Source organism: Lissotriton helveticus, chromosome 5_1 (assembly GCF_964261635.1).
Source record: "Lissotriton helveticus chromosome 5_1, aLisHel1.1, whole genome shotgun sequence".
Classification (NCBI taxonomy): domain Eukaryota; kingdom Metazoa; phylum Chordata; class Amphibia; order Caudata; family Salamandridae; genus Lissotriton; species Lissotriton helveticus.
In genome coordinates this window covers 1,360,640,134-1,360,652,089 of record NC_136065.1, presented here as the reverse complement: position 1 = coordinate 1,360,652,089, position 11,956 = coordinate 1,360,640,134, and the positions used below count along the sequence as shown (strand labels likewise).

The window sequence follows — 11,956 nt, the reverse complement described above, 5'->3', positions numbered from 1 at the left end:
GGCTAAAAACGGCTTTGAGTTATCTCCCGCCTGAAACTGTATCTGTTTAAATAGAAATCAATTGGGGAAATCTATTCCCCCGATTATCTTTTAAATGTCCCACTTTCCTGTTCTAAAATGTCTGCTTGTATGTACTTTCAATGGATTTCTCCGTCGCCAGCTCATGCAGTCCGTGATTTGTCGAGGCCTTTTGTGGGCGTGGCTTTTTCTGTCTACTGGCGCGCGTTGCTGGGGGCTGATGGGAGATCTGGTCATCACTCTGTAGAGAAAGTAAACGCGTCCAACGAAGTGTTCTACTTCCCTAAATCAAAACTAACTATACGTTACGGCAGATCGCGTTGCGAGTGAGCTTCTTATGTGGTGATGGAGAACCGGACAATCCATGTTATTCCGCACCGGTAACGGAGGTACCCTTTTAAGGAACTAAGCAAATCTTCCCCTCGCCCAACGAGACTGTTTACAGCACTCCTCCCCCCTGGATTGAGCTACCCTGACGACGAGGCCGGTGCCCTGGGCAATCACAATCTTTCCCAAGACCGGTGTTACCCCCACCCTGGTTACAACTTCCCCGTCATTCATATCCTGACTGAACGTCTAACACCTAAAAAAGCACAAAGATCACACCTCAACTCGGGATAGTTAGCTTATCTAACCCTTCTAGAAACAGATCAACTCTCAAGCCTGAGATCCAGCAAAGCTCCCACCCTCATAAGGCATAGTTGGCAGCATCCACCACTTCCAAGAGGCATTGATCAACAATTAGGTGCCACACGGTTTACACTGCTCTGTGTGTGTATAAGCTGGAGGATAAGTGCACTTGGTGTGATAACTACATTTGTTCAAGTTGATGAGGTAGTCCCTTTAGTGTATTTTTTATAACCCACAAACATTCTAATTCGGTTACATAGGCCTTGCTGGATTTTTATGACGCATGCATTGAGAGGTATGCTGAACTGATCGGGTGGAGACCGACACATTCACCCCGAACAAGAGGTTTTTTTTATCACAAGATCATCATTCTTCTTGACTCCACTGGACGATAGTGCCATTAGCAAAGCAATCCAACAAGCACATTAAGAAAGAAGCCTATCATGGAGCTAAGTGATGAGCAGCTCGTGCTAATGACCTGGGATGTGGCAGTGCGAAAGGGGTGGGGATTTGTAGTGGACACCCTACTGTGTGGGGGAGTGGACGTTTCCTTACCTGCCAGCGGTGTTTGCAAAGGCCAGGGATTCAGGGGTCAGTTTGGAGATTGGTCACAGCAAGGTCCTATCTCAGAAGACAATCTAATGGTCAGCCAGGAGTCTGGGGATGAAGAGGAGGAGATGACTGTAATTGACACATCCTGCTTGAATAGCAATGAATGGCCTTCATGGTCTGGACAGTGTCCTAAGTGTAGTGCAACCATCCTCTCTCCTCGAGAGGAGCCCCCAGTGCTTAGCACCAAGGGAAAGTATCAGGGTGGGACGCCTGGGCACTCAAAGATAAAAGAGTTCATTGTTGAGGTGACCAGAGTGTTCCACAACTATTTTTCTGGCCTAGAGATGGCAGGAAGCAGGCAGACTCTCCCATCATGTGAGCCTTCAGGCCCAGCATTGATATATGGCCAGCCAGGTCTGTCTACAGGCATGTGGGAACAGAGGCCAAGTAAAGATGCACAGGCCCAAGTGCCCTCATGGGATGCATCCTCTGTTCCTGTAGGACCACTACCAACTGATGCAATCTCTAGAGCCAGTCCGCTGCCGGTAATGCCTGTGTTGCCTTCAGTGGCAGTTACTGGGTCAGTCCTTCCAGCCCCTGCTGGGGTAGCTGATGACTTCCATTGTGTTAAGCCATTAGCAGCCCATGTCCCCAAGCAATTACGGGAGACAGTGGGGTCTTTACAGTTCTTTGACATGTTCTCCCTTCTGCAAGGGCAGTCCACCAAAGGCCCCGGCCAAAAAGTGGATGCGAATGACAGGACACTTGTGAATTGGCAGAAAGCATTTGAAGTAATGGGTAGTATTCTTCTAGAAGATGCACCAGAAAAGATGACAGGCTTCTTTGACTATATCGCTACAATCCGCAGGGCCCATGACGATTTGCCTGAGGGTGCATGGCACATCTACGATCAGCTGTTTCGTAAATTGAAAGAGGCCCATCCGAATATGAGCTGGGCAGTGGTGCACCCTCAGCTGTGGCAGAAGGCCTCCAAGCCAGTGCTGCACCCTCAAGGGGAGAAGGCAGTTGGGAAAACCTGCCAGCTGTATGATAAAGACAAATGCAAACTGGCAGAACTCTGCCAATTTGCACATCTCTGTTCCATCTGTGGGGGTAAGCACCCAAAGATGAGATGCAGATCCAGCATGCATCCTAAACCATCTTCCAGGGAGGAGACAGTCGTTAGGCAGCAACCACAGAGGGACCTCGATGGCAAAGATACAAAACATAAGGAGCAGAAACATCCAAGTAAGATGCATCCAGTGTCACTTATTTGTCGTGTCTATAGCCATGGGCACTGCAAGTTTGGTAAGGACTGTAAGTACAAGCATCTCTGCTCTGGCTGTGGTGAGGCGCATGCAAGGGTGGATTGTAGCAAAGTGGAGTTGGAGTCCAAGAAACGTAAACTAAAGACGAAACAGCAACTCGATGACGAGGCAGCGATGAAGAAAAAACCCCGCCAGCACCAGGAACCTGAATTGGGGATGGGTGACTTCAAGGTTGGGACCATCTGTTCAAAATGTGGCGGTATGCACCCAAGTGCAGAGTGTACCATTGTGAAACCTGGCCCTGAGAAGCTCAAACAAGAGAACCAAAAGAATCCCAGTGTTGGCCCAGTGACCAAAGACTATTGCACTTTCTATAACAAAGGGGAATGCAGGGTGGGGGAAATATGCCGCTACAAGCATGTTTGTTCCGGCTGTGGGGATAATCACCCAAGGGTGAAGTGTAGCAAATTGAAATCTATGTCCCAGCCATCAAATAAAAGGAAGACGAGACGAGGCAAGAGGAGATCCACCAAAAAAACACGTATCTGCCAGCAGTACAACATAGAAAAATGCAAGTTCGGGAATATCTGCCTCTTTAAGCACGTGTGTTCCCAATGCTATCGACCGCACCCAGTAGCGAAGTGTGGCAGTTTAAACTATTTGAACTAAAGATGTGCAGAAACTCGGAGCGGCTCCAAAAAGACTAGAACCTGCTTAGTTAGCTCTATTCCTATACATTTTGTGTACTTTTTTTGGTGTCTGTTGCAATAGCACATAACCTGGCTGTTGGCCATCGTTGCCTCCATTTAAGCATGAATGATGAATGTTAGTTTGGTTTTTCCATGGAAACATACTAGACTTTGTTTACATAAGTTATTACTAACCTTTTGGTTCTTTTGCATGTAGGTTAGCGTTTTATAATTTTTTCCTGCTTTGTAGTCACTACAAAGTATAAACATCACATCTTTCTGCTCTTGATGGCCTAGTTTTGTATAGTCAATAATTTAAGTCTTGCTTTCTTTGTAATTCCCATGTTCGTGCCCAAGGCGCTTTGAGCTCCTTAACTGTTCTATTGTCAACTGCTCTTCCATAATATTGCTCTCTGAGAGGAATCTTGTAGTTTATACGCTCCTGTCCCATGTCATCATGACTCCAAGTTCTAAGACTATTGGTCTGAAAGATTCTTGAATCTTGTACATTGTCTTAATTAGAATGTCTTCGATTGAAATTCTGAACCTACCCCGTTGCTGGTAGTTTTAACTTTTTCATTTTTTCGTTTCTCTTGGAGTTTTAACTTGTTGCTAATGGGAGGATTTGGCCTCCTGTATTGGATTTGATGCTTTGCCATTGACTTGTGCATATTGAAATCTCCTTCCCGTGTCTGCTGGTTGTACATGTCCCTCTGCACCCCAATATTCCTCTTGTAATTTAGTTTAGTGTATTGGAGGTCCTTGAGTAGATTTTCATGATACTGATTGGAGACTTAAGTCTGCATTTGGCATTTTTCAGTGGTCTGAATTTATTTTTACGTGGTTGAATTTGTTTAAATGACTTATTTCGTATTAACTAAACTGCGAATACAAGGAGCACAATGTAAGCATACTGTGGAGGACTACCCAGTTTCTGTGTTCAGTATTTTTTTATTTGCGCAAGGATTAAATAGAGAGACTCACAATTATTTGATGGGACATTATAGGTGAATAAATGCCCCCTGTGAACTTTTATCTAAAAGATTGGATATCAGACAGGCTGATCACAAACTGCTTTTACCTACAAATACTTTGAGTAGTTAGTCTTTCTACCAGTATTCCAAAATCCTTCCCACACCAACTATACTTTGTCTCTTTAATATGCATTGATCAGAAAGAACGTGCAACAATGTGTAAAGTCAATTTTGGCTTGAGTTTGTCTGGTCGCTATACATCTCTTTGGGTATCCAGGTGCTTCACGTACTTTGCGATTACCAGGAACTGTGGTTTCATCTCATACAAGTTCCATTGCATATTGAGCTCAAATCACACTTTCAGTCCTGTGATGAATGCATCATTATGTATGCAAAGGAAATCGAGGTTTGCATCTCTTTACTTATAACGTTCTGCTACATTTGTTAACCTGAGCGGTTCGTCATTTCCATTGTTGCAGAGTTTGAAGCTAATAGTAGAAGTTGCTCATTGTTATCCTTTGCCTCGCCTGTTAATGTAATCTGCTTGAGATGGGTTTCTCTGAACAGAAGTTGTTTTGGTCTTCAACACTCTTAAGTTGTCTGCCTTTCCGTGTTTTTAGGACTGTCTCAATCTACATTTGCAGCTGATTACTACTGCATGTTTATTTGTTGTCTTCTCATCTGCATTTTGTAGAGAGTTTTGCCCTTCCTTTGTGTGATGTAGGTTCCATACTGCTTTATCAAGACAATTGTATTCTAGTGTTAGAAAGCAAACCCAAGTAAGCTATGTTAATCTGCTCTTTTGTTTGTTTTTCTCTCCTGCATTACCTCCCTATTTTAAGTCTCAAGCGTAATATCCAATATGCAGCTTCTACTTACGTGTAAAATCTTTGACTTCTAGCAGCTCACTCCAAGCTAAAACTGTAAGAGTGCACTCACCCCTACTCCTCTGTTCCATGCCTCCATACGTCTAATCTGGGAACATGGCATTACTATTAGAGCTGGAAACCAAGCTCACAAGATCCAAAAGGCATAGTTCCTATTCAACACAAACTAAGTCAAATGACAGATTAGGATGCCTCTTGTACTGGTGTACGACCAAGGTTGTGTCAGTAGGTGCCCCAGATGAGTTAATGACCAAAGTCACATTTCTTTTCCATCCACTCACTCGTTTGGTTCGCCCTCTTATTGACATGGAAGTCACAAGACTTGACTCCCTCAAAGTTGGAGTGCAGAGCTCGAAAAATCCCAAAAATGGTACTAGTCCTGCAGGACTAGTACCTTGAAAAAGCTCTTCGACCTAACTCCAACCTTGCAAATGTGACAAGATAACAAGATTTAAAGGCATCTTTATTGCTCATTACCTTTTGTGAGCAATAAAAATGCCTTTAAATCTTTTTATCTTGTCACATTTGCTCCGTTTTCCCAGATAGAGGACAAAAGTTAGTTTGTTTCTGGCGAGTAGGACCTACAAGCAGCTCTACCTCGTTAAATTTAGCTCGCATATGCAAGCGGTTGAGTGGATTTTTCTACCCTGGAGTGGCTAACCATAGTTTCAAACTAACCGACCTTCCTGTACTGCCACAATTGTCACATGATCCGTCAACCCCTCTCATTCATCCCTCCCTTCTAACAGAATCGCTTCCAGGCATTGAGCATATACAGCAAGATGGTCTTCAAACCTAATCAGAACTCCCAACTTAAAATGTAATTGGCCTACAGGATTCCCCAACATTTTAATGGCTGATTCCATCCCATTGCTTTCCCAAAGACCCAAACTCCAGACCAATAGGACCCTAGTCTTGTACCTCTGATTAAGAAGGTTCCTAGTGACTTGACCTCAGAATAGCTCCTGTTTTAAAAAATATCACAGTAAATGTCTTTAAAAAAGGTAAAAAGACACAAAGTGCTTTCATAACATTGACTTTTATGGCTCTTCTGCAACTGGGAGGAACTTAGATCTGGTGTAGCAGACAGACAGCTGGGCTGACAAGATGAATTGTGGAACCATGACGACTTCAAACGGAAAGGTAAGGAATGCTGGGATTGTGGACAGAGGGATATTGTGAGGTTTGCAAAATAACAGGCGGAAACGTGTGCTGATAGCATTGGGATGGGTTTGGTGGGAACCACATTTATGTTCACTAGAATGTAGTTTGTGTTATGAAGAGGTGAGGTAATAAGGTGTGGTGTCGCAAAACCGTCTGATATTGCGCACTTGCACTATCATGCTTTGTTTTGCACATTCTGGCAAACCACGTGCTTTTTCTCTTGGTGAAACGTGTCTCAAGACTCCTATACGGTTTGCATCAAATTTTACCTTTGTTTGGTTCCATACGAGTTCCTTAAGCTTCTGTAGAAGGCTACTCCAAAAAGATCCATTTCATAGTTAAGGATGATACATTCCTACAGAGGTAAAGCCAGTCCATCACTCATAACTGGGACCCATTTCTATCCCATCTTTCAGAGTTTGTAAAGGTCACTGTAATCTGCTTAGAAAATCAACATTATGACTGCTAAAGTTTTGGTTTCTAGTGCAGAAGAGAGACAGCGAGGTTTCCTACTCTTTCTCCTCTTTAACATCCTTGCCGTAGCGCGCACACTCTCTGAGATTCTGTTCTTAAGAGGTGGAGTTTTTCCTCTCTTGGTTTCAAACTTTGAATCCACTTCGACCTAAACCAGCTGATTTTTATTTAGAGGTGGTAAAAACATGCTGTCGATGGGATGTTTAACATACTGTTGGGACAGTAAAGATTCCCTGCATGGTTTTGAAGAGCATGTTCCCCTGCATCGGGCTCCTCGTAGCAAGCGGAAGGTTTTTGACCCCCACCTCAGCACACTCGACAGTATTGCTGCCCCAATAAAAATCAGTTTCGCTCTGGCAATTTACACATAACTGCTGCTATTCTAGATTGCTGCTATTAGTTTTAAAAAAAAAATTTTCTTCGGGAGAAAGGAACCCAGATAATGTTTGCTTCTTTGCACTTTTGAGGATTTTCGAGTTGTTTGAGGGCACCCTTTGACTGGTGGATACGCGTAGGGAGCGGGATTACCTGTCAGCAGTGGTGTGTTATATTACGCGACTTGGGGGGGTTTTAAGAACCAGCTTGGTCAGCGTACTAGTGATTATGGAAGCTGGCCTTAAAAGCGAGGGTGCTGTGCAGCAGTGATGCTGGCGCGCCAGAGACAAGCCTGTCTGCCTTTGTGCCTTTTAGGTCAGCCCCCACTCTATACCAAACTTGATCTGATAGGCCTGCGCCCCGTTGCTGTGGGTCCTTAAACCTGGGAAATGTAGACCCTATGTGTGACCACTGCAGTTTTTCATTCTCAACTCTCATGTTAATGTCAACTTGAATCTGCCCTTCAGTATCAGCATACCACACTTTTAAATGTTCTTCTCTTAACTGTAGGTCACTTGTCAAGCATAAAGTTGAGATGCATGATTTTCTCGAGGACCTCAGGGCAGACACAGTTTTTCTAACTGAAACATGGCTTAATAAGGACTCCTTCCCTGGCCATCCTGCAAGGTTACACTATTCTCAGGCAAGATAGATTATCATGGGGTATAGAATCGCTATCATTTTTAAGAGACCTCAAATGTTCCTTCTCTGACCTCTCTATTGACGGCAGTAAAGCCTCCTCCCTGTCCCTCTTAAACAACTTCACAGGGTTCAGAGTTTTAATTAATCACCCTCCAGGACCTGTGGCTAATTTCTGCACCTCATTAGCTTTGCACTATTCTAAATTGATAGTGTTAGGTGATTTTAGTATTCGGATTGATGATATCAATTGTCAGATAGCTAAAACTTTAATTGGTGATCTTGGAGTTCACAGCTTCTCCAGCAAGTATCTTCCCCAACACAGTTACATTCCCGACCTCATGTTTACTAACATGGTCAAAGTGGAATTTGTACGCCGATCCCACTGGTGTGGTCAGACCACCTAGCTATCCCTATATATCTATTTTGCGAGCGGTCTCTACTCTGGCCCCATCTGGGCCTGGACGTGGTATAAAGTTGCTCCTGAGAGGCTTTATTATGCCCTTAAAAGTCAAACTCTGATTCTAGACCACAACGTCAGCAAAGTCCGCTCCCAGCTGGCCTAAAGAAACTCTTGACCAGTTTACCACCCCTCCCCCGGTTAAACCAGCTGCTCCGAGACCAAAGCTGGTGGTTTTACGAGGAAATCATTGCGTCTAAAAAGAAATGTAAGAGGCTTGAGAGCCTTTGGTGTAAAAAGAATGGCCCTTTTGTAAGGCAAAAAACATAAGACGGCATTAAAAGCATACCATCAGCTTATTTCTCAGTCTGGCGAGCATTTAAGTGAACTTTAAGATACATTTTTCAGATTGTAAAAACCCTCACATCATTATTCTCTGTCTCACCTTCTTCTTTCATTCTTCTTCTTCATTATAGTAGCAGAATGTTGGATAGTATAGCAACAAATTTGAAATTATGGCGAAACCTAATGTCTGATTAAATGTGAGTTCTTGATTGACAGACTTTAAATATATGCAACTTCAAGCAAGAGAAAGTTGTTGGAGGTTAAGGTACACACACAGGCATATGTAGCTATGAATGCATCAAGAAACTGATGGAATGGCATTCAGTATTTGTTTTAAAGAGCACTTGCAGTATTGGTTGCATTTGTGTTTTTAAAGATTTAAATATGATAATTTGTGGTCCTGAAGAAGCAATCTTCTATTGTGACACATGTTGGAAAGAGTGCATTTCTAAGCCTGATTGTGATGCAAAAAAAGGATATTAAATACTATCAATCAATCAAAACCTTTATTCGGTATTTAAAAAATACCATTAAAGTACATGGTAATACGTTTAAAATACAATTAAAAACACTTTCAAAATGATGCCCATCTTACTAGTTTTTTTATAACAGTGTGGGTTGATCCAGGCGAGTGAGGGAGCATTGTGCCCCTATAATAATTGTTTTGTCGAAAGAACATCATGTACACCTTCTTTCAGGCGAGCGTGACTACTGTCTGCTCGCTGGGATGTAGAGGACTGACAGTGGTGGCAGCAATACAGTTTCGGGTGGATGGTCAGGTCTTTTTACCTGTCCCTGCAAGAAGAGTTGTCAATTGACCTATATCACATTTTACATTAGGGCAGCCAGTCCCATGCTGCTGGGACCTTTTTCAGTAGCGTGTCCCAGAACAATTTATAGAGTAGGTTGTGTGGAAAGCAGTCCTGCTTCATAAATTTGTGATAAGTGGGAAGTACAGACTCTAAATGTAGACAAAGACTAATGGGCAGTCATTGCTCAAAATTGGCACAAGACACAATTGTGGAATAGTTCCAATAATACCTCTAGAATTTTACTATATTAACCCATCCTTAACACCTCTTAAAATGTGAAATCCAAACGTTCCTTTAGGGTGCACAGTGATTATAATAAAGTGCTCATGGATAAGTTTGGGCCAGTTTTTATCAATTAAGTTAAGTGAATTTACCAGCCTTTGTCAATTGCGGGGTATATTGCTTCAATTTAAATGGTAATAGTAGCTAAATACTGTCTTTGTTAATATATCCTTTCTATTAAAACATTAAAAAAAGTGACTCTTTGTTGCTTAGGCTTATATCGACAGGTAAATGTTTTTTTTTTGGAAGGTGAGACACTAATCTAACCGTGTTCTTAGAGCGGACTCTGGGGTTTCTGGCCATATTACTCATCTGTACAACCGCTTTTTGTAGCCTACCTGTGTCTTGCTCCACCACGTATGTTGCACTTGGTTACATAACGTGATTTCATAGAAGCTGGAACATTAAACACAATCACAGCAGTTAAACCTCAGCAGTCTTGTACAGATATTAACCTGATGATCTCAACATTTCGAGCATGGCTTGTTTTGTCAATGTACGGTGGACATGTTAAACTCTATTCCCAAGAGACCCAGTTACTGGATAATCTCAAGAAACCATTAACATTGAAAATAACCATAAACAATATTTAACAGTGACCTTCAGTACTTAAGACTGGTCTTTTGCACTGAGGCAATTTAAAGAAAAAAACGGCAAGACTTCATTAGGTGTTTTTTATACATTACAAATTGACATGGGTTGAGTGTTAACTACTCAGTAATCGCAGGAAAACCTGACGAAGCCCACCCCACTATCCTAGATAATTCAGACAGACACTTATCTAAGATGGGAATCTAGAATGTACAAGTTGACAAAGAAACTACCAGGGGATGATTGGTGGCATATCTAGGATGATTGCTGTCAAACGCCAACTTGAGCCCATATTAAATATAGGACACATTGTCCTTGTTTGTGCCACGGCACACCTCTAAGCAGGTGCGCAAGGGGCAAAAGGGGACCGTTCGTCCCATTACAATGAATGCTCTGTTCCTATGGCAGCTACAAACGTGCGCTGCCCCGGGGGTAGCGCATTTAGTGAAATATTGAGCCGCTGCTTCAAAGCCGATCCGTATTTCTTTTTGCAGTTGGCATCCCATCTACACTTCATAGGGGTTAGAGATCCCCCTGCAGGCTGCTGCAGTGAGTGCACTCATCTGCAGAGGAATGTCGGGTGGAGGGGGGTCCGGGACCCCTGTCCCCTACATAGGTCTGCCCTCAGGGGATGCACCGGCAGGGCACCTCCTATGGACATGTTTGCCTCTTCGTCTTTATTCATAATACAGCACGGGTGCAGAGGCAAAGTGATTTCTCAGGAACGCCATCTGAAGATAGTGCTGGGTCTACATTTGCGCCAAACGCTAGCAGTATTACAAAAGGGGAAGCGCAGGCTTTGTCATGTATTCCTATCGGTTCTGAATCGATCCCCCTATTCCTGACCCTATTCTAGTTAAACAAACCAACAAGTTAACTAGCAGTCAGCCCATGAGGCAGAAAACCCCCATGATGCAGATACCGTTATCTGACGCAGTCACACTACGGCACAGGAACGTGTTATCTGATTAGGTCATAACGCTTGCGATCTAATTAGACAAGCGATATTCCTCCAGCCCCTGATAAGGCATACGGAGTTCTCATAACAAATCAAACCTATGACAACCTGGGCAAAACCCTGCGGCCATTGTTTTGATTTCACCGAGAACTTTAGTAAAAGAATGTGCTAACGAGCAAATCGTATGACATCTTTATTGACGTATCTATGTCCATCCTTACGTCAATCTCGGCACCTTAAAGGTATAAATATTACCGATCTTGCCATATGCAAACACACGCGTGGTGACGAGACGGAGCAGCCATACTTGCCGAAGCCAAGAGCAGAGCAGACCCCGCTGGCAGCAGCCCCGCCTTCCTGACGCGCTGAGACGCGCTGCTTTCTCCTGCCGAGAATCCAGCACCGGCGTTTCTGGGTAGCCCTCGCAGGCAGCCTGGAATATCGAGACCAGAGAGAGAGATACCATTCCTCATTCATCCTAACTTCCAGGTACAGAACTGAATAACCCCTCACAGAGAATTCTTTAGTTATTCACTTGGCAAAAACAAACTTAACTTAAACTGTAACTTTCTATTCCCGCCCACGTATTAGGCTTAGGTCAGGTACACGGGGTAGGCGTATTTAGAAACACCAGTTGAGTACGTTTAGTCAAATGTATATGTGTATGTAAATATATTTTATTCATTTTAAACAACATATGGCTTAGAAACCATATCAATGTTTTTACAGTATTACTTTATACTATTGCTTTTAATGTATGCACTTTACTTAGCTATAAGTATTGCAATAATATCGATCCATTTCTCTTGTATGAGAAAAGAGACTGATCAATAAATAACACCTTTTTATTGAACACGCCCGTCTCTTCCTTTTCTCTACATTCTGATGAGACTAAGAA

At 43.0% G+C, this 11,956-nt stretch overlaps 1 protein-coding gene across 5 annotated transcripts in view; it reads left to right on the top strand.

Moving 5' to 3' along the window:
* The first annotated feature begins 210 nt into the window (after positions 1–210).
* Positions 211–11,956, top strand: part of LOC144755394 (uncharacterized) — a 56,038-nt gene continuing 44,292 nt past the window's right edge. For 4 of the 5 annotated variants that reach the window (XM_078644251.1, XM_078644250.1, XM_078644247.1 and 1 more), the window contains exon 1: positions 224–6,161. In XM_078644251.1, the coding sequence (XP_078500377.1) occupies positions 1,092–3,137 (2,046 nt within the window). In that variant the 5' untranslated portion in view covers positions 224–1,091 and the 3' untranslated portion in view covers positions 3,138–6,161. Of the gene's footprint in view, positions 6,162–11,956 lie in introns of all 5 variants that reach the window. The other variant, XM_078644248.1, reaches the window with a different exon arrangement.